The following is a 26,181-nucleotide window of genomic DNA, read 5'->3' as shown; positions in this document are numbered from 1 at the left end:
CATGTGGTTGCTGGGAATTGAACTCATGACCTCTGGAAGAGCAGCCAGTGCTCTTAACCTCTGAGCCATCTCTCCAGCCCCCCAATCTATTTCTAAAGAGGATGATGGGCATCGAAGACACTCCATATGGAGTTTGCTTTCTTTGTGGCACAAGCTGGCCTTTAGGGCAAGAAACTGCCCTTGCCTCAACTGTTGACAGTATGCTGTTCAAACTGGACAATCAGGACACAAAGAAAAGTGACTGCCAAACTTTTCCAAGACAGGGTAGGACAATCCTTCAAAATTTCCTGCTTCTGAAAAAGGTCTGTCAGATATTCCAGGCCTATAGGCCAAAGATGGATGCCCCAACGCTGCAGAGGAACCTCGGGTGACTGTCCAGGCAGCCAGCTGTTTCTGTCCTTTCTTAACGTTTTTTAGAAGTTGCTTGCTTGCACTTCCTGCTTACTCAGGTAATATTATTTTCTTTTTCAGGTCTTTGATGGGGTTGAAGACTAGACAGTTACAGTTAACAGTTTTCCCCAGTCTTGGCAAAAGACATATTAGGTACAAAACTTGGGACTCTTCACGAGAAGACAGCCATTGGAATAATCTCTATAAATTTGCCGATTACTTATGGACTGGACATACAGAATGTCCAGTAAGGGGGAAATGGATAAAAATGGAAGTAAAAAGATTACTGTTTATTATCAGTAAAATTCATGCACAAATATCACAATACAGGACGGGGAATCTGAACGAGTCACCAGCTCTTGATGCCCTGCTCTGTTCCTCATTCCAGAAGCCCACTCATCCCTCGGCCCTTCAGTCACATCCATTCCCAGTGAAAACCACACCTCTTAGACCAAAATGCTCCTTTCGGTTGGCTAGCAGACCAGTGAGGGAATTCCTGTAACACAGCGTGCACGTGGAGGCCCAAAAGTGATGTCAGTAATCATCCTGGACTTTCTTCTGTAGTCCCAGAACCTTTCCCCATGGTAGACAAGCTATGCCTCCAGAACCCAGATCCTGGTTGTTTTTAAAGACTGATTTATCTTTATGTATTTGAAGTTTTCCCTACATGTGTTTGTATGCCACATGGGTGCCTGGGGGCCAGAAGAGGGTTTATCAGGTTTCCTAGACGTTACAGGGGGTGGTGAGAACTAAATCTGCATCCCCTATAAGACCAACAAACAAGTGCTCTAACGACGGAACTCTCTCCAGGCCTATTTATCAAAATTGTATGTATTTATGCCTTCATTTTGTGTTTGCGTGCTCATGATGTTTGTGAAGACCAGAGAACAGTTTACAGGACTCGGTCCTTTCCCACCATGTGGCTCCCGGGGAGCAGGCGTGGGATGTCAGGCTTAGTGACAAGGGCTTTTACCTCCTGAGCCATCTTGCTGGCTCACAATCTGCCATTTCTCTTTTTGTATTTTTTTTTTTTAAAGATTTTGTTTGTTTGTGTATGAGTGTTCATTGCATGTGTGTAATACATGTTCTGGTGTCCGAGGAGGCCAGTAAAGAGTGTCAGATCCTCTGGAGCTGGAATTATAGGTGGTTGAGAGTTGCCTGATATGGATGCTGGCAACTAGACCAGGTCCTCTCCAAGAACAGAAGCCTGCCTCTGGGCACTGCCCTCCACACACTTCCCCAACACCTCTCCAGGCGTGTGTGCTCTTCCCTGGTGAGCACAGACCCCCACTCTCCCATCTCTATAGAGACTGCACCCTGGAGTTTCCGTTTTCAGACACCAACAATCCAGAGGCTGTGCCATGCTTCCTGAGAACACCCCCAGGTGCTGAGGCCGTCAGCACCGAGCACAGCACCTGTTTAGCCAGTCTGCCACACGAGAGGTGGAGGAGTGTTTCCTTTAGCATGCCTGGCAAGGGCAGTTGGCTCTTTTGTGTCTGTGTGAAACCAACTGAGAATCCTCCATGAAAGAGTCAGAGGGCCCTTCTAGCAGCAAGGAAATCCAAAGAACAAAATCCACGGTGAGCAGGCCGTAGTAGAAACTGGATTTTAATATAATATTCAAGTCTAGCATTTTCTATTTACAACAAATAAATATTGCCCCACCCCAATCAGTAAACTTTTTTACTTTTTATACAAATATTCAGTCGTCTTCCCCTCCCCGCAAATCTCCTTACCCCCAGCCTCCCATTTCACGTAGTCTTGTACAACCCAGGACGTGGTGGTGTTGAATGGCACTTTCAGTGGTATGGGATTCGATACCAACCAGGTGGTCCGTGAGAGGGCTTCTCTCTCTGATCCAAGGGAAGGCTGGGGCTCGTGGTGGGCGAGACTCCCTCACTTCGTAGGCCCTGAAGGTGGAATCTTTGGTGCAGCCTGAGAAAGGCTAGAGTGTGGGAGGAAAGGCCGGGACTTCTTGAAGGTCCCAGGCCAGTGCCTGTGGGCACAAGGAGAGAATGCAGTGGTCAGCCCTGCTGGATGTGTGGGTGCCCTGGAGCATCTGGGGGCACGGGTGGCAGTGATCTGCATCTGGGGAGGTGTCAGGAAAGTGTGGAGGGTAGTGTCCAGGACAGGCAAGGTACCATGCCCAGTGGCAGCACTCCTTGGCAAAAGTCAGCTAGTCCTCTGGTTCCAGAGAGCAGAAGGCACCTAAGGCGGCGAGTGGTCCCCGGAGGCCAGGTCAGCCTGTCAGCGGCAGGTGTCAATCCCGGCAGCAGGAGAGTGTAGGGTGAAACTGGAGTCTGGGGGTAGCCTGGGCTGGCAGGTAGGCAGAGGTACCTGTGTGGCCTGGGCCACTCTAGTCTCTAAGTGCTTTGTCCCCAGCCAGCCAGAGCCCGGGAGACGTCCTTAGAAGATGCCTTTGGCAATCTTGAGTCCTTTCTGCTTCATACGCGGGAGAGTGGAGCTGGCTCCATGCTTGACCTTAACCCCCTTGGTGAAGGTCCGCTTCTTTAGGATAAAGTCATAGTTGGCGGTAGAGTTCATGGCATAGAACACGTTGGCATTTTCTGGAATCTTCAGCTCTGGAGGGAGAGGGGCAGGGTGACAATCAGCGGTGCTCATGGGGTTGGGATACCCCCACCACTTGAGAGCCTCCTCCAGGCCAGGCCACACTGAGGTCCTAAGAGCCTCCAATCCAGCTCCAACAACAAGGACCTCTCCTGTGGCTCCCATCGGGGGCAGAGGATGCTGAGAGTAGGAGAACTCAGCAACTGTAACCAAGAGTCTCCCCATCCCACCCACATGGCTGTCTCTGCTGGTTGGGACTTCCACCCAGAGCAGACTTCCTGGAAGTCAGACTGCCTTCCTTGATGCTCCCTGCTACTCACGGAGGCTCCGAGGACCAGCAGAGGGCAGCACCTTGCTCTGGGTCCAATCCCACCACTCTCCTCTGGCCTCTATCTGTCCGCCACTCCCATGCTGGCCTTGCTGCTCCTACTGCCCTTGTGCCTGACTCTAGTTCCTGAGCCTCTGTAGGCCTGCTTTCTGAAAGGGGGGGGGTCCCCCCACTCTGTGCATATCACCAAAATGGTAGAAGTTAAGAGAAGGTTTGCAATACACATCTAGATGTCACAGGAATTACTGCTGGCTGGGGCACAGGGTGGCATGTGGGTGTTCGGCTCACATCAGCAGTGTGAAGACAGCATGCATGGGTGACCCCTGTGGTGATTCTCTTTCTAGCATTCCTTGGAACTAGGATTACAGGTGATTGAGTCATCATGTGGGTGCTAGTAACTGAACCCAGGTCCTCTGAAAGAGCAGCAAGTGCTCCTAACCACTGAGCCATCTTTCCAGCACACAGTACACACTCTAAAACACTAAGCCGACTCTCCAGCCCAGGCTTGTTCTTGATTCCATCCTTCTCCTGGTTTCTAGAACATGGACTCAGCATATGTGCTTATTGTGTTCATGTGTAGATGTTAACATGTGAAAATTCTTCCTGAAGCATCTGCTTTCTTATTTTAGCCAGACAATGTCCCCTCCAGCAGCCCCCAATGAGCCTCTCTCAACTCTTGCATCTTGAATGGGGAGGCCCAGCAGATGCTGGGGCAATGAGGAGACCCTGGGTGTCCGTCCAGGGCTGCCCCAAGACAGGTTGCTATGGGTGCCATGTCCACATTTACCCGCTACGGTGCTTTCTAGGACCTCGGGCCTTGGACCTGGGGCAGAGGACGGTGTTGACCTGCCTCTCTGCCCTTGGCCTGGAGTCCGGCTGTCTGACTTACTGTGATCTTCTGAGATGATCTGTACCAGCTCGTAGTCCTCCGGCTCGTCCTCATCCAGGTTGTGTTTGTCCATGGCTTTTCGGATGACGGTGGGGGCCTTATCCTGGCTGGTCACCTGAAATCGGGGACAGGCTATCAGGACAAGGGTCATAAAGGCTTCCACAGGGCACAGTGGCCAGAGACCCATCAGGGCACCTCTCACCTTCTGCTTCCTTAAAGTGGCCTCCATAGTATGAGCATGGCTGTTTCTTTTTTTTTTTTTTAAGATTTATTTATTTATTATGTATACATTGTTCTGCCTGCACATTTGCCTGCAGGCCAGAAGAGGGCGCCAGATCTCATTACAGATGGTTGTGAGCCACCATGTGGTTGCTTGAAATTGAACTCAGGACCTCTGGAAGAGCAGCCAGTGCTCTTAACCTCTGAGCCATCTCTCCAGCCCGAGGCTGGCTGTTTCTCAACTGTTCCCAGCCCCAATTGCCTACCACAGCCTGCCACCAACTCCCACACTGCCTTGGGGAGCCATGGGGAGCCATGGGGAGCCATGCACCCCTGAAGGCAAGATCACAAGCCTTGGGAACCAATCATTTCCACCCCAACCCCAAGGAGGAACCAGCCAAGGCCCACTGGCCGTCTACATCTTGCCCTGCCCTGAGGCTGTGACGGTAGGCAGCACAGGCTAGCTCAGGGGACTCAGTCATGGGGTCACCCAGGGGAATGTGAGTAAGGGCCACTGCAGCTCCTGGCAGAGGGGCTGAGGCTGGGGTGGTGTCGGGGGTCATCCACAGCTGGAGCCCTGACAGGTGAGAAAGTCCTCCCTGTGTGCCCACCCACGATCGGTGAGCAATCCCATCGGCTCCACGTTCAATAACGTCCATATTTTAACACTGCTGACTCTCCCCATAGCCACCGGCTGCTTCGGCCTCCCTCTCCCCGAGCGTGGACAGCAACAACAGCCTCCTAAGCAGCCTGCCCCCATGTTGGTCCACAGCCCATCCCTACGCACACACCACGTCATAACTGCTCTCTGTTTCAGCCTCCAGAGAAAGTCAAGGGCCTTACAGCCCTGACCACCACCTCTCCCTCAACCCCTGTCGCACTGCCTCAGACCTGATGACCCACAGGCCAGTGCCCTGGGGGCGGGGGCATACTGCTCCTCTCCTGCCTCTCAGGCCGAGTGCTGACTAAGGTCCCCAGTCATTTCTATGTTGTCAAACCTAGAAAGACAGCAGCACACAGGTGTCTGTGCATGTCCGCCGCCTGGCCCAGTGGACCCCATGGGGTGGCCCTGTTGCCGGCTCACCAGGATGCTCTTGTACATGTTTCCGTTGTCCACATCCAGGCTGACCCGAATGATGCAGCAGTCGTCCACCTGCTGGTTATAGAGTGGCAGTGAGGAGCTGTAGCTGCAGACCCCTGAGACGGAGCGCTTGTGGGTACGTGTGGTAGACACGGGTGTGGTAGAGGCTGATGAAGAGGAGGTGCTGCTGGAGGCTGAGCTGATGCCAGAGGTCTCTGGGGATGACTGGGAGGCTGACTCCCAGAACTGTGGATGACAGCAATGTCAACAGCGGCCTGAATCATGAAGGCCCTGAAGGCTGGAGGTCAGCTCTGGGGACTTCTGGGCCCCGTGCTGGACGTCGTGTGAGACCAACGATAAGGAGGGGGTGGGGGCATGGGTGGTCACCTTCTTTTCCTGGCCATCAGGAGACTCTGGGACAAAGCTCATGTTGATTTCTTCCACGTCAGAGCTAGAAGACCCAGCTGAGTGCACACTGAGGGCGTCAGTGATGTCCCCGCTGCCGAGGTAGGGGCCGCACCGGAGCTGGTCACAGGACTTGGAGTGGGCACTGCTACTGGTACTGAGCTCCGTGCTGGGAGCCTGGCGGCTAGATGAAAAGGTTGGCTTACTCCAGGGCTCTTCCCAGGGACACTGCCCTTGAACGTGCAGTCTTGGTCTACCAGTGCTCTGTTTCCCCTGGCTATCTGTGGGATCACCCCGTTTCAGAGAGGTGGAGACTGAGTCCCACGGAGCTGATCCGACTCACTCTGTGACTGACAGGCTGGTCGGCGTCAGGGGAAGACTCCAGCGCCAGCTTAGATGGCTCTCCCAGCCCACAGCCCTGAGGCTTCTCTGGTCCCCGTGCACCCGGCCCGGGCCCAGGCACTTACTCGCTCCAGCGCTTGACAATGGCTGTGCTTTTCTTGCTCCTGAGGGTGTTGCTGGCTGACTCGGACGGGGGCTCCAGCTCACACGAAAGGTTGTAGCTAAGGCAGAGGTGGATGTGAGGCTACCAGAAGCTAAACCGGAGCTCCCAACCAGGGCTAGCCCAGAAGTTGGAGCCTGGGTACACAGCCATCACCAGACAACGGTGTGACGTGATAACCCAGGGCCTGCAGCCTCACCTCTCAGCCTCGCTGAGCCGTTCCATGGCTCGGAACCAGGCTCCAAAGTGCTCCTCGGGAGCAATGCTGTAATTGTTGCAGGCAGACTGCAGCAGCTTGATCTGGGCGATCACTTCGAACTCCTGGGTTAAGGGAAGACAGGGTGGGGATGGACCCATTAGGGTGGGGCAGGGGCTAGCCGCTGGGTCTTTATCTTCTCCCCCACGTATACCCCTCAGGCTCATTTCTGTTTTCATAGTCCAAACAGTCACTCCTAGGGAAGCTATCCTGGATGCCATCTCCCAGCTCCCTTTCTGTGGGACAGCCCTTGAAGGGCATACCAAATGTCACCATAAATCAACACAAGGGTGGAACACACGTTTTGCCCAGTCCATGTCCGTCCCCCGCCCCACTCCTTGAGAATGGCAGCTCCTCACCTTCCTTCTCTTTTCGAAGTTGATGAGTCTTCCCTAGAAGAGACAGCCAACATCCATAAGCTGCCCACTGAAGTCCTGCCCACTTTGTTCTGCACTACTACAGGCACCCACCAGGGGGCAGGGAGCACCCGCACCTGGCCCTAGGGAGCACCCGCACCTGACCCTAGGCACCATGGCGGGGAAATCTGAGGGCAGGTTTGTAGACATTCCTGTTCAACCCATGCTGAGGTAGAAGGCCCTGCTTGGCCCACACGCTGTCTGACCTTGGAGTGTGGAGCTTTACCCTCTTGCCCACAGCCACCATCTGAGGGTCATGCATGTCTAGTCTGGCCCAACCCGCTCCTTAGCTCTGTTGTCAGACAGCTCTGGAGGGGTCACCAGGGAGGCAACCTTCAAGTTCTCGTGAGAACCAGAGCTCAGGGGTCAGTAGGGGTCCTGTTCTCGTGGGTCTCAGGACACCACCCTCAGCCCCAGCCTCAGCCCCAGGTTCACTCACATACAGATAGTCCTTCATGGCAGTGTCCAGCATCACCAGGTCAGTGAGGAATGTGCCCAGGTAGGGGACAGTGCCCTGGATGACACCCTGGAGCATCAGGTGGGAAATAAGCAAGGCTTGGTGCTCCTCTCCCCTACTCACCTGACCGCAGCAGCCCCACCAGGCCCTTCCATTTGGAGCATCGCAAGAACCTGTGTCCCCTCCCTCCCAGGTCCCCCCACCTCCCACCCCCACTCCCATCCCAGGCTGGCAATGGGCAGATCATCAACATGTGGCCCCTGCTCATACCCTCCCCCAAAGAGCTGCCGGGCCCTGACTCTGATGGTACAGCTTGTTCTTGTCCCCCAAGATATAGCGGGTCATCTTGCATGGAAGGTAAGGGCCAAGGGAACCCTGAATCTCCCAACCTCCAGGTCACTCACCGTCTCCTTCTGCCGCCTCTGGGCTCTCCTAGGGTTCATTTCCAGTGTGGCAAACTTGGAGGTCCCCTCCTGCCAGGGGTGAAGGCAGAGTGCATGAGATTTTCTCTCTCCTAATCCCAACCTGTGCTCTGACCCTGGGCCTGCAGTCCCTGCACGGGCTGGCCAGCATGTCTGCTGCCACATTTGACGCTTCTACATCAGTCTCCTGTTCAACACTCACTGGAGGAGGGAGGGCCTTCCTGCACCCAAGTCCTCACCTTCAAAGTTCAGAGGACCCTGTACCTGCCTCCTGGGGACAGGAGGGCCCAATGCTCAGCCCCCAGTGTCACCCTGACTCGCTTCCTGCAGCTAAATACCGGTGACGTCTTGCACACACCTCCTGTAACCTCAGTACCCTCCATTTGCCAGACAAGAAAACAGGCCTAGAGCCTGGCAGCAACTTGTGCAGAAGCCCACAGGGACTCAGAGTGCAGCCCACTGACTGGGGTCCTGTCCTCTGGCCCCGTGGAGTGTTGCAGGATCTCTAACTGAGCTCACTCATAATGGGAAAGGGACAAGGTTTCTCAAGCTCCTTGTTCCAAGACCAAAGCTTCCACAGGGCCCTCAGCAGAGGACACAGAGCTCAAGGGCTGTCTCAGCCTGACCAATATGACAGGGGCAGGACCCACTGATAATGCTGCTTTTTTTTGAGGGGAGTATAGAAGCTTCTGGGATGAGACAGAAAGGTGTGTCTATCAGTCCCTGGTATGTCTAAGCTGCCTGGACATCCTGTGGCTTCAAGGGACAAGGCAGCCTGCCACCGTTCCTCATGCTGGTCAGCAGCTTCTGCTTCAGGGCAGAGGAGAAAGTCACCTATGGAGGCATATCTGCACCCTGGGACTAGATGTTTGAAATGGAGGGTGGACCCCATCCCTGGGACAGGCCTGGCATCACAGAGACAGAGTGGGCTGGCTCAGGACAGGCCTGGCATCACAGTGACAGAATGGGCTGGCTCAGGACAGGCCTGGTATCACAGAGACAGAGTGGGCTGGCTCAAGAAAGGAGGCAGTAGCACCCTGTCCATCGCCTGCCCATCAGTCAGTCTGCCAGTGGCTAAATCCCAGCAGAAAGCTGGACCTGCTAATCCGGCTGGCTCATCCTCCTGCAGCAGCCTGGCTGGCTGGCCCCACTACATCAGATTACCAGGGGCCTCTTGCTCCTCCAAATGCCTGCCACCTGCCCGAGGGCCAAAGACATGCCTCCCCGCTTTGTCCAGCTTTGTCAGGACTGGAAGTTTGCCATACCCTTGTCCCCCCTGCCCCCCATCACTGTGGCGTCCGCACCTTGATGAGTAGCTCTCTGCTCAGTGAGTAGTTGTTCTCATCAGAGAAAATCTCCGACAGTTTCTGGAACACTCGCAAACTGTCCCTGGAGGGGGCGCAGAGAGAAGGCAGTGGTTGAGAAGAGTGCACTGGGGTGGGCATGATGGAGAACCCACTTTCTTCTAGAACAAAGATCCTGAGTGGCCGGAGAAGGCCGTTCTACACATGGTTCCGCTGGGGACCACGGATGGGAGCAGCCGGCCAGCTCTGTGGCTGTGCACAAGCATCCAACTCTCACCTGGCTCTAATCAGGTGTGCACACGGCACTGTGCCCACCAGTGGACCCGCCCCTTGGACTGTGCTGCTGGGGCTCACTGCAAGTAGACCATCCTGGGGTAGAGTAGGGGCGGGGGACAGGGAGGCCTACCTGGAGACCTCTTCCCACGTCTTCTTTAGGCGGTGGATGGCATTGCTCTGTAGAGCAGAGAGGATGGCGTAGAGGGAGGAGAAATTCTTGAGCACTCTGCACTCCTGGGGACAAGGCGTCTGTGAGTGGAGCCCCAGGCTGAGCCCCTCCTTAAGAATGCCAGGCAGCTCCCAGAGGGCATGCCAGGGACACACGCTCGCTCACACAGCAGCTCAGATGTACAGTGCCAGGGAGGAGTGTGCACCTGGCAGCGGGCTGTGTGGCCCTGAGGTTTGTGAGGAAAAGGAAGAGGTCCCCAGGCCCCTCCTGCAGCCTACCCTGGCCACCTCGATCCAGTGTTCCACCACCCGGGCCCTGTCCGGGGCCTTCATGCTCTGGTCCCCAAGGCAGGTAGTAATGACACAGTTGGCCACGTTGTTGAACTGGGCGACGGTGGCACGGATGGTAGGCGCGAGGTGCTCCTTGCCCTTCTTGTCCCGCTGGGACCAGATGGAGCCCAGGCAGTGGTAGGGCACCACTTTCTTGAATAGTTCCTAGGGAGGAGAAGTGGTGTCACTGGGCCCTGCATGGCCCACAGGCCCAAGCTGGAGCTCAGAGAGTGAGGATGTGGCTGAGCCCTGTGGGACTCTTACCTCTCCACCTGACCTCTGAGAGCACAGTGCATGGGTAAGCCAGGAAAAATGATGGTGACGGGAAGATACACATATCAGTGGCTCCTGCCTGCTCATCTCAGAAAGCATCTGCTGCCCCCTTCCTGGCTACGCAGTCCTGTCCTGTGTCTGGCAGTTTCCAGTACACAGTAAGCACTTCGTAAGTGCTGAGGCTAGATAGGCCTCCAGGGCAGAATGGAGGGGGGTGACCCAGGGGCCTAAGGGTACCTTGGTGAGCACAACTCCATCCCAAGGAGGTAAGGCCCACTACACTTTCTATCTGCTCCAAATCCTCAATTCTGTATTGTGTGTGTGTGTGTGTGTGTGTGTGTGTGTGTGTGTGTGTGTGTGTGTACGTGTGTGTCCGCGCGCGTGTGCGCGCACAGGCAAGCACACATGGGCAAGCACACATGTGCATTCTGTGGCCACCATCAAGGGGGACTCAATGCCTTGGGGTTAAGCAGTGTGCCCTAGTCACATGTTTGTTAACAGTGGAGCTGGGACTCACCCTGGGGGACACAGGCTCTGAGCCAGAAAACAGGTCTAGACAGTGGAATACAAAAGAAGTCAGCCTTGGCCCAGCCCCGAGCCACTCACAGCGTCCATCAGTGTGAACTGCTCAGCCACCAGGTCTGGAGGGAAGAGCAGGAGGTGAGGCTTCACATCCAGTCCATTCTCTGCGGCTCCAGGCAGAGGCCAGGAAGGCTCTAGTGCAGGAGTTGGCACAGGAGCGGGCTCAAGCTCTAGAGTCTGCGAGAGAGGCGGCTCCAGCTCCGGAGCCGGTGCTAGGGACGGCTCAGGCTCTAGAGGTGGCGCTGGAGCTGGTTCCGGCTCAGAACCATCTGGTGCCGCCACTGGGCTGGATGCCCGTGCTGGTGGTTCTGGGACTGGATCCGGCTCGGAGACTGGTGCTGGCTCTGGCTCCCGGGCTGATGCCGCCACCGGGCTGGATGTCAGAGGCACAGCTGGAGCTGGCTCCAGCTGTGAAGCTGGCTTCAGTGCCGACAGCACTGGCGCTGGAGACAGGGCTGCAGGAGGAAAGATGTCCAACATGGCTGCCTTGCCCAGAGCACTTCCAGAGACAGAGAACCACTGCCTGCCAGAGAAGCAAGCCCCTGTCCCCACAACAAGATGTGGGGACCAGACCACGGCGTACTGCCTGCTGGGTCCCAGGCTCATTCTTGCTGCTGGCCCAGTGCCAGCCCTGGAGCCTCTTTGCTGACCCCTCCTGCCAGGCTCTGTGTGCCCTCCCCTGGCTCCTCACCCTCAGGCTCAGCCTCGCTGGGCTCCAGGTCCTCCAGCTGGGCCAGAAGAAGGTGAGCACGACGCTCGAGGTCTGAGCCAGGCATGTTGAGCTGCACATAAGCCACCAGCTGCTTGAGGCAGGGAAAGTCCGGAGGCTGACAGAAATCCTCGGAGTATTGGTCCAGCCAGGTGCCCAGGATGGAGGAGATGGCACTGGGGACAGGCCACAGAGTCAGAGGCCCGGCCTCTCCTCCCACCCTCCCACAGCACCTCTGAGGTGTGCTTCCACCCCCAAGTCTCCTTTGGCTGTCCTAACCGGCAGGCCAGGTAACCAGACAGAGGCTGAGGGAGAATCCCTGTAGCAGAGCGCAAAGGCTCATCAATGGAACGGCAGTTCCCCGGCCTCTGTAGGGGAACAGCCCCTTCTGTCCAACTCCACTGGAACGCAAATGCAGGAAGGCTTATCCTCCTGCCTGGCATTCAAGGACCCTCAGTCAGTGGCTGGGACTACCTCAGTATCTACTCTTTGTGAGCCAGGTGTGGGTTGTGTTTTCCTCAGGCACATGGTTTGTTCTTTGAACCCCTTGGGGACCAGCTAAATGACATTACCAAGGAGTGAGGCTGAGTGCCTATCGAGATAGGCTGTGCTAGGGAAGGGGGGGTCTCATAGTGGCTGGATCTGAATGACACCCCATATGCGTGTGACACACACACACACACACACACACACACACACACACACACACACCCCTATACCTCCTCTCTGCTCCTTGAATGCTTAGTATCACCCTGAACTCTGTCTTCCTCTGGCTGCAGGAGGACCCTTAGCCCTCAGCCCACCAGCAGGAACCAGAAGTGTGGGACCTATAGTTTGCTCAGCCCTTGTTCCCCAAACCTCCCCTCTTGACCCAAAGCCCACTTACTTTTTGAGTTGGTCCTGCGGTCCACCGTCCTCACTGGAGTACGGGAGGATGCAGCCATATCTAGAGGAGGCCGTGAGGGCGTCACATCTACCGTACCTGCTTATGATGTCTAGTGTTACTGGCCGACTCCCTGATGGGAATGGAGCCCAGGGAGGCAGGGACTCTCTGCTCTTGTCACAGAGAAGTGCCTGGTAACACAGCTGCACACAGCAGATGTTTATACACTCAGACACCTCAGCAGATCTGGGCCTCGCAGTCAATTACCATGGGGCCTGCGTATATCTAGGTCAAGGTCCCCCGCCTTTCTAAGTGGGGAACTGTTGAACCCGAGACTCGGGTGAAATGGCTTCTCCACGGAAGAAGGGACAGTCATGTAAGACCCCACAGGTCTTGACAGCCCAGACGGGTGGCACTGCCAGGGACTGGGTAATTTGTTCCTGACCACAGCCTCTGAGGCGGCTTATCATCAAACTGGGGCTCACAGAGACACAAGGCATTCCCAAGACCCAGCCAAGGGGAAGGGTGTCCCTGGGTCCAGAGCTGGTGCTCACCTTTTGAAGAGCAGGTCTAGCACCTGCTGAGTGCTGGTGAAGGCTCTGTAGGTGCACAGGAAGATGGTGACGTAGGAAAGGTCACTGCCCTGGAAGGCAGGCACCAGGTGCTCCACCAGCTTCTCCAGAGTGCCGGCCTTCACTGTGCGCACTTTGCAGGTCTCATAGAGGTTCAGGGCTGACTCATTCTCACACTGCATGAACGAGGGAAAGGCAGTCAGTGGCAGGGCTGTGGTCTCAGGAAGGCTGAAGCTCAGATCATCTCCTACACACACTCAGCACAATGTGGCCAAAGCCGGGAAAAGAGGGTCTCTGATTTTCTTCTTTTCTTTTCTTTTCCTTCCTACCTTCCTACCTTCCTTCCTTTCTTTCTTTTTAGTTTTTCAAGACCAGGTTTCTCTGTGTAGCTTTGGAGCCTGTCCTGGAACTCACTCTGTAGCCCAGGCTGGCCTCGAACTCACAGAGATCCACCTGCCTCTGCCTCCTGAGTGCTGGGATTAAAGGTGTGCACCACCACCACCTGGCGTTTCTTTCTTTCTTTCTTTCTTTCTTTCTTTCTTTCTTTCTTTCTTTCTTTCTTTCTTTCTTTTTTTTCAGACAGGGTTTCTTTGTATATCTTTGGCTCTCCTGGAACTCACTATGTAGACCAGGCTGTCCTCGAACTCACACCTGCTTCTGCCTCCAGAGTACTGGGATTAAAGGCATGAGCCACCACCACCACCCAGCAAGGGCCTCAGATTTTAAAGCAAAATTTGAGGTGTGGAACCCTTCAGGGTGGTTTCTGAGGTGAGTGACAAGAGTATCTAACATACTCGGGGAGGGGGGCGGGTGTTCCAAACCGAATAGCCAATCCTAGAGGTGGAAAGACAGGCTTACTCCAGAGTCAGGGAGTTGGCCAATCAGGACCTAGAACATTGCCTGAACAAGCTCAATAACCACAGAGAAGAATCATGTTGGGATCCAACAGCAACAAAGTTCAACAGCTGTGGCAAAAGGTTTCTCTTCTGAAATATTAAGGGGCTGCTAGGTCAGGCCCAGCTTCTTAGCTCAAGGGGCCCCAGAGATGTGCTCAGAGTCAGCAAGTTACAGAGAAGTGTATACATGCTTGCTAATTTTGTCAACTTGACACAGGCTAGAATCATCTCAGAGGAGGGAACCCCAATTGAGACAATGTTTCCCTAAGACTGCTGTAGACAAGCCTGTAGAGCATTTTCTTAATTCGTGATTAATGTGGGAGGGCCCAGCCCATTGTGGATGGTGCCATCCCTGGGCTGGTGGTCCTGGGTTCTATAAGAAAGCACAGTGAGCAAGCCAGTAAGCAGCACCCCTCTGTAGCCTCTGCATCAGCTCCTGACATGAGGTTCCTGCCCTGTTGGAGTTGCTGTCCTGACTTCCTTGAGTAACAGACTATGGATGTAAAAGTGTGAGCCAAACAAACCCTCTCCTCCCCAGCTTGCTTTTGGTCATGGTGTTTCTTCATAGCAATAGTAACCCTAACTAAGACCGTGTACAGGCCTGAACTTCTATTCTCTGGGGATAAAGGGCAGCCCTACTATGTGAGAGGATTTGTAAGACTAGGAGGACTGATATCTGGAGACAGTCTTTAAACCCAGCAAAATATTCGAGTATGCATGGCCTTATGGGAAATGAGAAACAAAGTCAATGGTGTCTCCTCTCACTTGTTGTAGGCAAGTCAGCAGGGCCTTTGTGCATGGGCTGGACTTTGGGGTGGGGGAGGGAGAAAGGGAGGGAAGGAGTCTGGCAGGGTCACCCTCCAGGTCTCCTCTCTATACTCACCCCCAGCCAGCGCTGGCCCTTGGTGGCTCCCTGGTGTAGCTGAACCTTGCGCAGGGAGATGGAGTAGATGACCCCGTTGATCAGCTCCTCCCCAATCTCCTGCGTAGAGCTCTGGAAAGACAGGGCCCAGCAGCCGGGCCAGGATATCAGGGGTCTGATGCAGGGGGATGGCAGAGACAAATGGCTCCTAGACCTCCAAGGTGAGGTAAATGGAGAACCCAGGACTCCCCTTCCTATCAGGCTCCTTATGACCGAAAGGCCAGCACCTCAGGAACCTGCTCCTGCCTAGTCCTGGAACGCCCCACACCATTCTCCCTCCAAGACAGGGAGATTGAGGCAGGAGTAACTGACCCAAGTCAAACTGTCTTGTGTATATGGCAGAGCCCCCATCTCGAAGTGCCAACACGGTCACAGGTGGCACTGGCCCTCAGGAAAACCTAGTCCTCAGAGCCCAAGGCCCGGGGTCACCCACGCCCTCGTCTCTCTGTCCGTCCAGTCTGAGGCTTCTGGCTGACCCAGCAGCATCAAGCAGGCAGCATCACGGGTCTAGGGTAGGTGCAGGCCACATCTGAGGCTACTTCCTTCCCCTTCTGCTCATTCATGCTTCTGAGACCTCTTGGGCAACACAGGATTTCCCAGCTGGCTGTTCTTCCTCATGTGAGTGGGGAACAGCAATAATGCTGAGGTTCCACAAAAGCCCAAATCATGAGGCCTAATTGACAAAGGAGGGGGTCATGTGGCTGCTTCTCAGAGCCCAAAGCAGAAAGTCAATACGCTTCCCCTGACACCCCAGGATCTCTCTGACTCCCGCCATCTGGGGAAGGGCTAACCTAGGATGGAGGGTAAAGAAACCCCTCAGAGCTCAGAGAGGGGCCAGCAGGGGTGAGCCCAGCCCAGGGCTATTGCCCCCATACCCTGTAGGAAACATAAGGATCATTGTGGGGCCCAGGGGACTCCGGTCAAAGTGCTTACCTGCCCGGAGCCCCCCTGCAGACCCTCCTCTGGAGGCCAGTGTGATGTGGGCTGTACCCAAGCTCTCGTGTCCGCTACCTACCCTTACAGGGCTCTGGAAACAACTTTCGGAAGTCCACTTCCTCCCACTCTGGGCTTTGAACCAAGGGTAAAGCTGTAGCCACCACACTGGGCTCACCACTGTCTGCCTTCTCTGGAGACAAGGCCAGGCCTGTTTCCTGAAAGTCAGTCAATAACAAGAAGGCTCATGCACCCTAAGCAATCCTGGCCCACAGCCTGGGGAACTTCCCTTCAGAGAGAGACCAGTGACACTCTGTCATCAGCTCACCCCTGGCCTGAATCTAGAAAGTCTTTCAGAAGAGATAAAGGAGACCATGGCCCTGGACCACCCTTTGCCTCCTCAGAGGCTCTTGGAAGTCAAGGCTGGAAGAGCCTTCCTTTCCCAAGGAGTCTGACCACATCTGGCGTCAGTGTTGCAAACACCCACGTGGTCAGCAGCAGGGAGTCAGGGTCTCACACGCGAACCTCCCTCTCCCACCACACAACACTGCATTTCAGCCCGAGGTGCCCAGTACAGTGCCGGTTTGCAACAGGTTTTCACTGGTGCTCAATGGACAGAAATGCGCCCTGCCTGGCCAGGCAGACCCACAGGAGGAGCTGGATGCGAGCAGGGCAGCAGCCATTCCTGAGCAGGGCTCAAAAGCAAGCCCTTTCTCAGCCCTGGGCTTCGGCTGACAGCCCAGCAGCTGGCCTGGGCCCTGTGGGAATGTCATGTGATCCCTGCACCCTTCCCCCACCTGAGGGGGGCATTCGGCCAGCTTGTGGGGGGGTGCCAACAGGCACTGAGAGCCATACATGCCTTACTCTGGGGAGTCGACACTCGGTCGCACAGTACTCCATTTCCTTCCAGCAACCACAGCAGAAACGAACCAGACCACCCTACGATGCCGAGTGTGGGCACCTTTGCACCAGATACCCAGAGAGGACGGAGATGCCCTAGGCCTAGTTAGAAAGCAGCAGAGAAGAGCCCCTCTCCCCAGCCTAAAGATCTGCCCTCAGATCCCTCTGAGGCTGGAAGGGCAGGGACCATGTAACCTAAGGCCACCTTGGGCTACCTTTGTAGCACACAGCCCATGTGGGCAGTACCATGCTCCCAGGAAAACTCAAGCAGACCAGGGAGAAGAGGGGGTAAGCTGGCCTAGTGAACAGCTGAAACAGCAGAAGTGTCTGCCTGCCCGCCTGCCTGGGGCAAGCATCCAGGAGCCTCTGAGCTCCAAGGGAAGAATGCCACATGGTTGGCTGTGTCCTTAGGGAGGATCATCCCTCCCTCCAGCATGTATGTGCAAGGCCCCCAGGGCTCTGGGATGAAGTTGGCAGCTGTGACTCACACACTTGGGCTAGTCACTTGGGGGTGACAGTGTCCCTGGGGGTCCTGTGGGCAACTCCTTCCCTCATCTCTGTCTCTTGAACATAGCCCAGAGCTCCCAGAATGGGGACAGACAACATGGCCTGGGTGGTATCACCTGGTTAATGTTCTCAGGGTAGCAGGCCAGCAGGATGTGTGCTCCCAACTAAAAGAGAGAGAGAGCTGCAGGCCAAGCCCACAACAGTAAGTAGCAAGGGGCCCATGGAGACTCCAGGCCTGTCATCTCTCCCTGAAGAGCACTGGGGGTCAGGGTGGGGTGGGGTGGGGAGGGGGGTGGAGTGTCCAGTCAAACACTGGCTGCTTCTGCTTCAGGAGGCCTTGGCAGACATGATAGATTTCAGAGCACAGGATCACAGCTTCTCTCTATATGTGCAGAGGCTCAGCCTACTTGGTGGCGCAGGGTGACTCTAAACCTTTAGGGTGCTTTCCAAACCCGCCTGTACTACTGCCCGGGGCCACCGAGTCACGAGGTCACCCCAGGGCTCTAGCAGGCCCCTTGCAGGCCCCCTACAGTTCTGGACACACTGAGCCCACAGGACCAGACGCATGTACTGTATCTTAGGAAGGGTCTCAAGCCCCAGCTTGGCTCAGTGAGCTAGCCATGGGCTGGGAGAGCAGCAACAGCTGACAGGGGACAGGGGACAGGGGACAGGGGACAGGGTAGGGCTGCAGAGGAGTAAGAGCAGCAGACAATACCTAGTACACCATACGAGCTGGTGACCTATGAGAGCCACACTTGTCAGAGGCCCACCTGGGACTTCTGGACCCAGATGGCAGCTCACGCAGAGTCCTGGACCTTGAATGGAGCTTCCGGAAGAGGGAGGGAGCAGTCTGCATACTAGCTGGCAATCTCAGGATGTCCTCTCCACGGTGGGAGAGCACACTTCCCGTTTTAGAGGTAGAAACCAGGGCCCAGGAGAGGAGCCAAACTGTGTCCAGGACTCAAGCCCAGGCCTGGTTCAGCTCTGAGACCATAAGCCTCCCATCCCAGGTGGGATGTCCAGCACTGGGTGGACAGCCTAGACGCTAAGCCCTCATAGCATCCCTAGGTAATCCCCAAGCCCACAGCCTACAGAGGCGGCCTCAGCTGGGGACTACCCAAGGTGCCTGATTGCCGTGGCAGCAAGGGAGCACCAAGACCTCAGAAAGTCAAGTCTTGGGCTCAGCCTGTGCAGAGCTCTCACAGAGTCAGATTCGGGTCCCCAGGAACCCTCCCTGTCAGCCCGAGTCCAGCTTTTGGCTAAGTTAACATTTCAGGAAGGAAAACTGAGCTCAACCAGGGGAGGGGAGACCCATTCCTTCAGCCCAGTAAACCCATAGCTTTGTCCACCTGGTCCTGCTGTCCACTTGCAACCGGCTCTTATCACAAAATGGCCACTGTTGGCCAGGCCTGGGAGGGGGCATGGCCTGGTCCTCCCAAGGCATAAAGGTTCAGACCCACACCACTGACCATGACCATGCCACCCAGGTTACTCGGGCACTTCTTGTACCAGGTCCTTTGTACACTTCGTGCGTGTGACTCTCCCAGTACGCTGCCTGGCGGATGAGGGAACAGCCAGGTAGGGAGGGACAGGCAGAGGCCTACTCAGGTAGAGTCAGGAATCAGCAGCCAGGACAAGGATTTGATCCCTGGCCTGGAGGGACACACCCAGAGCTGGCTGCTGCTTCTACCAGAGGCACACCGCCAGGGCAGGGTCCAGCCTTGGTCACACAGATGCAGGGCAGGGGCTGGAGACAGAAATGAATTCCTCAGGCTACACAGCAAGTGGGAAGAGAGCCAGCCAGCCAGTGGTTTCACCCCTGCACCTCTGAGCAAAGGCTGAAGGACATGTCCTGGGGAAAGTGCCTGTGATGTCCCAGGAGCCCGGACAGTCAGGAGGCTTGGGCTTTGTCACCAGGTCAGAAAAACTAGCTATGGCCACGGCCGGGCTCTGTGGACTGCACTTGTCAGGATGTCGGTCTCCACTTGGTCCACTCCAGAACCCAAAGAGTAACTAGCATCATGCCCATTTTACAGATGAAGAAAACCCTGGGGCTCAGAGGAGCCATGCTGGCATTCCAGCACAGCTGCCTTCCCCACGGAGCTCAGGCTCTGCATCTCTGGGTTCCAAAGGAAAGAACACCTGCAGGGTGACTGCAGGCCACCAGCTGCAGGCAAAGGCATCCAAGGTAGGGGACAGTGCCAACAGATACCCATGGCCCAGTAGTTCTGGTCCCTGTGCCCTGCTCTGTGAGCGGCCCTCAGGCCGTCCTTTCTCCAGAGAACTGAATTTGCTTGGGGCCTCAGTTCTTAATATTAGAAAGCAACCAATCTCAATCTCTCACTCTCACTGGGCTGGGGAGGCTGGGTCACTTGGGGTGTATGCCTGATAACATAGCACTTGTGAGTGCATCAGAAGTCCAATGCCAGGGCAGGTGCCAAACTAAGACCTTCAGAGTGCAGTCTTCTGGAACCCCCTCCACAACCCACAGGCCTGACAACTGTCTGGCCGCCTCACGGAGAGTCAGCCCCTGTTCTTGCTCTGCTAGCAATCAGGTTCCTCCCACTCCAGAGCCGCCCTGAGGCTCCCAGGAAATGGGCCAGCAGGTCTCTCTCAATGTCCCGGACTGGAGACAAAGGACCAGTACCAGCCTGGCCTGGGCCTCCTCATCCTCTTCTACTGTGACTCTAAGTAAAGCAACGGAGGGACAAGGGGGTTCTGGGGGCCTAGCAGTGACGGCCAGTCCCTTCATGAATATAACAGGCCCTAAAGTTCCTGGAGGCTGCCCTTTCAGAGTTAGCCAGGAAGTCCCTCTGAAAGATTATCTTGTACACACATGTACACACGTGTACACACACACACACACACACACACACACACACACACACACACACCTATGTCTCTGGGCCTTCAGTGTCAAGGGAACAAAAGAGCCCTGGGGTAAGCTAAGAGCTGCACACTGTGTGATCAAGAGACCAGACAGCCCAGAGGGAGAAGTCCTCGCTTCACTGTGTCTAACCCACACAGCCTTCAGGCTTCACAGGCTAGCTGCCAAAGTGAGAAGCCAGCCTGGCCTCTGCCTCTGCAGCTCACCAGCTTATTGACTCTGTGCAATCTAATTAGTTGTTTCATCTGTCAAATGGGCTATTAATAGCCCTGACCACCCCCCAAGGACAAAATACATGCAAATTATTTAGCCCAGGCCCTTCCACCAAGCCCCAGGCTGCTAACTATTATGCGAAGCTCCTGGTCCCACTGTCCCCAGGGTCTCCAAATGTGAGGCACTTTCACCTTCCCCTAGACTCTAAATAAGCCTTCCCATCTCACCTGACCAGGGCCAAGCCCCACCCCCAGCTTCTGCTGCCTTCCACTGTCCGCTAGCTGTCTCTGCCTTGTCCTGCTTCCAGCTTTTACAGGCAGCAGGCACCCCACCCACAAACCTCAGGCAACCCAGCTTGTGCTCAAGTCCTGTCTGTGACCCTTCCTGACAGCGTATTTATCTAGGTCAAGGACTTCACCTCGCTGTCCTCCAGCCTCTTAGCAGATAGCGCTGGCATCTCAACGGGAGGCCTGGGTAAGCCAGGAAGAACCCGGTACTGGTGCCTGCTGCCGGTAAATGCTACAGATCGGCAAATCACTCTCGCCAGGTTAAAGCTGAAACCTGCCTGTCACAGAAGCATAGACCTCATGACCTCCAAAAAGCACAGACTGGGGCAGGTCAAGCTAGGTCAGTGGTGGCTTGACTTAGAGTTGAGATGACAGGCAGATGCCCAGATGTATGAGGACATCTAGCAACCCCAGGGCTGGTGGAAACAATGATGGAAGAGGAAAGACAGAGGCTGATGTTTTCCAGAGAACGCAGGGACCTCAAGCAGGGTCAGCTTCACTTCTGGACCTGGGACTGCCACCAGGAAATCAGCCCCAGGATGGGGATGGGAGGGAATTATTGGCAAAACAGACAGGGACTTCCCTGCCCCCTCCCCCAGACAAATGCTAAATGGTCATTGTGTTCAGTTTCCGGCCGCGGGCTCCTCTCCTGCCGGGACCCTGGTTTTCCTGCCCCAGCCAGAAGCTTCCCTTCTGATTTCTAAACAGTGTGGAGGCTGCAGGACCGACAGCACAGAGGCCTGGAGGGGAGGGCCCAGGAGGCAGCTACAGCAGCAACCTGTGCAGGGCACAACCTTCCGCCCTGCCACTCCAAGCGCGTCTCAGGGGTGTAGACGGACAGAGCCAGAGAGAAGCCTGAGCCCCCTCCCCCCATGAGTGATCAGGCCAGACCCTTCCAGCACACAAAGCCGGAGGCTCTGCCAGACATAATGAAAGCCAGCTGAGCGCAGGGCTGGTGGCAGGCCGCCCACCACCATGCTCCCTGGAGTCCCTCCCCAGCCGCCATGAGGATGAGACCACTGGGTGAATGAGATGCCTGCCTTGGACACCTGCCAAGCTTGGGAGGCCTCCCAGGCCTGGGGGTTCCCTGACCAAAAGTTCCCAAGTTGGGCATAGAAAGTATGCTTTGTTCAGGCCTTCTCTAGGCAGAGCAGGATTAGGGACTGCCTCAGGATTCCACTACCTCCGGGGCACGGTGGCAGGTGCACACTAAGGTGGGAGGCAGAGGCCCTGCCCAGGACGCACTGAAACAAGCTCCTACCCTCACCTATTACTCCCACCTCTGCCATACCTAAAGGCAAATGGGCTCCCTTCTCTGAATCTATCCAAACTCTTACAAAGTCAGGGTGCTGGCACATTTTCTAATCAGGCAGAAATGAATCACAGGTCACAGTGAAGGCCTGTCCTCTCACTGCCTGGACACCTGGTTCCACAAGTTGGAGATCAGTCTCCATCCCCACCCCTCTTCCTTCCATTGCCCCCCTCTGAGCAGCCTTGATGTTCCCGGATCATCAGACCTATGTCTGACTCAGTGATGGCTATCCAGAGGCCCCAGAGGTCCCACTCACCTCTGGGGAGTCTAGGACTGTGCCAACTAGTGCTGGTCCCACTGTATTTTGTGTCCTCCTCGTGTCTGCAAGCCCCATTAACAGGGGTGTGAAAGGAGGCCAGGCCCTTGTGGTTAGAGCATTCACGCACCACGGATGTAAACAGTGACAGCGCCGCAAGGCTTAAAGGTCTGCCTGATTGCAGAGATTGGGGCTGTCACACTTGGGATGGGTGGGATCAGGCACCGGGATAAATTGAGGGGGACACGGAAATCCAGCTCAGGGTGTGCTGTAAGTTGTGGTGCCCAACTCGTGCAGCAGGAAGATTTCTGCGAAAGGAACCCCACCCCCACCCCTACCCCCCGCTCACCCACCTCCAGGCGCGGCAGATCCGGGTCTAGCTGAGTGAAGCTGTGCAACACCACGGGACAGCTGTCCGGGACGCCCACCTCCAGGCGTACGGCATCCCACACGCTGCGGCTGCGTCGGGAGCCGGGAAACAACGGCTCGGCGCCCCCTACGGGCCCGGCCGTCTCGGCCCACATGCGCTGCACCATGGACGGCTCACGGCGGCGTGGGCGGCCGGTGGGCCGCGAGACCCGGGGCGGCGCGGGCGCGGGGCCGGCCCAGCGCGGCTCGGCGCTGCCTGCCGCTTTGCACCCGCTGCCCGCTGCCCGGCCCCGCTGATGTCAGCTGGGGGCGGGGTCCGAGGAAGGGGCGTGGTCTCCGAGGGGCGTGTCATCACGAGCCTCCTCTAAGTTGTAGGCCAGCTGGGTGGATACGGTAAGCACGTGCAGTCAAAGTGTTGTGTGGGCGTGCCAGAACTGGAATTCCCAAGAATTTCAGTTACCACACCCCCTAGCTCTACTGTAGCCTCAGTTTCTTCAACTGGAAAGTATGGGTAATGAAAATGACTTCCTGCAAGAGTATGACTGAGAGGATGTCATGAGGTCACTGGCTATGTGCTCATATACCAGAGCACGGGGAAGGGTAACCCTGAGTATTGGGCTGAGTGGCCGGGAGGGGGCTGGCGTCCAGCACAAGCCCCACTGGGAGAGGAGACGGCTTTCAGCCTCACCACCAACCACCACAGCCATGCACAAACTAGATGGGACCTACTGTATAAAAGAAATTGCTACCTCTGGGTGAGGTTGTATACGTTTTGTTTTGTTTTGTTTTTCCAAGACAGAGTCTCTGTGTAGCCCTGGCTGTCCTGGAACTCGCAGAGATCCACCTGCTTCTAACTCCTGAGTGCTGGAAGTAAAAGCGTGGACCACCACACCCGTCTGAGGATGCATGCTTTTAAAAGGCTTGTTTATTTTATGTGTATGATCATTTTTCATGCATGTGTGTACACTGCAGGAGTGCCTGGTGCCTGAGTGGAACAAGAGAGGGGGCACTGTGAGCCTTGTGGGTGCTGGTAACTGAACCCAGGTCCCCAGGAAGAACAGTAAGCGCTCTTAACTCCTGAGCCATCTCTCCAGCCCCAAGGCTTAAATTTTCTCTGAATTTTCAAATTGTCCTAAAGTATTTTTATGAGCAGGCTCCAGTGATAAATATGGTTTAAGAAAAAGATAGGCAGGTTTGGCTTGAGGGAGAGATCCCCTAAGGCTGCTCAGAAGCCTCAGGGGCCCTGCCTTGCCTCCAGGGAAGGCCAACTGCCCCGGTGTATCACAGGAGGGCAATGGCTTCCACACTTCCTGTGGGCTTCTCCCAAACCCCAATGCTGCCCAAGGACCCAGCACCAGTTGAGCTTTGTTCCTGTTCCTGCTCTCTTCTGTTGTGATCTCTCTCACTGTTTTTTTTGAGACAGGGTTTCTCTATGTAGCCTGCCTCCTGAGTGCTAGCATTAAAGGCATGAGCCATCCACTGCCTGGCTTATCTTTTTCTAAGGGCAGCTTCTCTCTGATACTTACTTCTGAGGCACCACCCCTCCAGCCTCAGGGGGTTAATCACACTGCAGCCTCATGTGGCAGATGGACTGCCTTCTGTCTCACTAATTACTCGGGATGGACACTGGCCTAGCAGTGGAGGTCCCATTCATCTACTGAGCCCTCTTGGTTGGCGCTCACCTGTTTTACCAAGTTCCTTTCCTGTCTTGTTCTGCATCTTTCCTCTTGGAAAGCCTGTTCATGGATACCACGCATGTAGATACAGATATACAGACATACACATGTATAGGCAGACACACAGAGACAAAGCCACACAGACAGACAGACAGATGCACAGAAACCCCTAGGGCCCATGGTCCAACAGCTCAACACCTTTCTTTTTTTTTTTTTTTTTTTTTTTTTTTTTGGTTTTTCGAGACAGGGTTTCTCTGTGTAGCTTTGCGCCTTTCCTGGGACTCACTTGGTAGCCCAGGCTGGCCTCGAACTCACAGAGATCCGCCTGGCTCTGCCTCCCAAGTGCTGGGATTAAAGGCGTGCGCCTCCACCGCCCGGCTCAACCCCTTTCTTACCCTGACCTCCTCTCACCTATGTAAGTGTCCTCATGTCCTTTGTGAAGAGAAGAAAGTTGGCAGACAGCACACTCTGCCTGGTGCCCTAGACCCTGCATCCTCACCCTTAGCATCCTCGGCACCGGCTGTGACTTTCTAGATGCTTCCCAGCAAGCAAAGCCCTCCCCAGGGCCTCATAAGCTTTCCCTCATGATCAGCCCCAAGCTACAGGGCAGGCCTAGAAGAGGGGATAAGGACAGCATGTGACGTGAGACTAGAGAACACAACACACAAGGTGAGCAACCCCTACCTAAACCTAACCGTCACTTGGGGGAACAGGGGTCAGAAGGACACCCTGGACAGACCACCAGCCTACAACCTATGGAAATACAGCCTGTAGGGACAGGTAGACGGGCTTTTGTTTTTCCGACAAATCTGAGGGTTGGGGTACACAAAAAGAAAGGAGGCCAGCTCTGCGAACAAAGCGGCTGTGAAGTACCTAAGGCTCCCTCTTCCTTGAGGGCGATGTACTCTAAGACGCCCAGCAGGATCCTTACATAAGGACAGCAGTGAACTGTTTGAGACCACAATGGTTGTGCAGTGACCCAGACAGCCAAGTGGCTGACTGACAGACTATCTAGTGTGGCTACAGTGGGCAAAGGGGTGTTTCTCATTGGGGTTGGGGTGTGGAGATGAAAGGCTCAACTTCATTATGGTACTCAGAGCACCAAGAGATTTAATTTTATTTCTAGAATTGTCCACTTAATATTTTCAGAGCAGGGTTGATCTCAGGTAGCTGAAGGCTAGTGGATATTGATGGCATTGGACACTGTTTCTTCTTTTTCTTTTTCTTGGGGTTTGGGGAGGAGGCTATAAGACAGCCCTGGCTGGCCTGGAACTCACAGAGATCCCCCTGCCTCTGCCTCCGAGTGCTGGGATTAAAGGCGTGCCAACACACCTGGCTGACATGGACATCATTTCTTAGCTGCCACTATGCTGTGGTGGGTTACCATATGAGTTGTATGGCTGGATCCATGTACCTGGGATTCGTGGGTGAACTGATCTTGTTAAAGCTTTATGCCTTTTTCCCTACCCTGGGTCTCTTTGGGATTTTCCATAGTAACAGTTAAAAGAACAAAAGGAGCGTGGGTGGAGAATCACCCTCTAAGGCTCCTGGGGCTCCCAGCAGCCACTGAGGGAAGGCCACAAGCTTTAGACCTGGTGATAGTGACCCTGGGCTAGGTTTGAGCCATTTCCTACATGCTTCATTCTGCCCAGTCACTTACACAATCCTTACAGTAGAACAGGATGGAGATCCTGCTTTGGACCCAGGCAGTGGGCACCTGAGAAACTGAGTCCCGATGCCCACATGTTCATGAGAAAGGCTGGGGCAGCCCCAGTGGCCCTGGTGAGTCTTAACACTTGGGGTATTAGAGAACACTGCTCTCCTCTGAAAGTGAGGCTTATGTGGAACTGGTATCTCTCCCCCTTCCTCACCCTGCTCCCAGTCTTCCTGGAAATGCATCTGCCCCCGCTGGGGGCACAAAAAGCCCCTCGAGAACAATGCTGACCTTCCACTGTCGGATGTTCCTCAGAGAGAAAGGCTTTGAACTGACAGA

The 26,181-nt window shown here is 55.3% G+C and overlaps 1 protein-coding gene across 5 annotated transcripts in view; it reads right to left on the bottom strand.

Moving 5' to 3' along the window:
• Positions 1-1,982: 1,982 nt before the first annotated feature.
• The window catches only part of Ralgds (ral guanine nucleotide dissociation stimulator), a 42,603-nt gene continuing 18,404 nt past the window's right edge, over positions 1,983-26,181 (bottom strand). Inside the window, exons 1-18 of one of the 5 annotated variants that reach the window (XM_059259891.1) lie at positions 22,497-22,701; positions 14,810-14,920; positions 13,013-13,206; positions 12,462-12,560; positions 11,558-11,751; positions 10,891-11,321; positions 9,961-10,176; positions 9,644-9,747; positions 9,238-9,322; positions 7,916-7,984; positions 7,494-7,580; positions 6,998-7,030; positions 6,582-6,703; positions 6,348-6,443; positions 5,863-6,064; positions 5,479-5,721; positions 4,176-4,290; positions 1,983-2,972 (exon numbers count right to left, since the gene is read on the bottom strand). In XM_059259891.1, coding sequence (XP_059115874.1) covers positions 2,797-2,972; positions 4,176-4,290; positions 5,479-5,721; positions 5,863-6,064; positions 6,348-6,443; positions 6,582-6,703; positions 6,998-7,030; positions 7,494-7,580; positions 7,916-7,984; positions 9,238-9,322; positions 9,644-9,747; positions 9,961-10,176; positions 10,891-11,321; positions 11,558-11,751; positions 12,462-12,560; positions 13,013-13,206; positions 14,810-14,920; positions 22,497-22,679 — 2,760 coding nt within the window. In that variant the 5' untranslated portion in view covers positions 22,680-22,701 and the 3' untranslated portion in view covers positions 1,983-2,796. Of the gene's footprint in view, positions 2,973-4,175; positions 4,291-5,478; positions 5,722-5,862; positions 6,065-6,347; positions 6,444-6,581; positions 6,704-6,997; positions 7,031-7,493; positions 7,581-7,915; positions 7,985-9,237; positions 9,323-9,643; positions 9,748-9,960; positions 10,177-10,890; positions 11,322-11,557; positions 11,752-12,461; positions 12,561-13,012; positions 13,207-14,809; positions 14,921-22,496; positions 22,702-26,181 lie in introns of those variants that run through there. The other 4 variants (XM_059259896.1, XM_059259892.1, XM_059259893.1 and 1 more) reach the window with 4 other exon arrangements.

The sequence above is a fragment of the Peromyscus eremicus genome, chromosome 4 (assembly GCF_949786415.1).
Source record: "Peromyscus eremicus chromosome 4, PerEre_H2_v1, whole genome shotgun sequence".
NCBI lineage: Eukaryota > Metazoa > Chordata > Mammalia > Rodentia > Cricetidae > Peromyscus > Peromyscus eremicus.
This window is presented reverse-complemented; position numbering and strand designations above follow the sequence as displayed.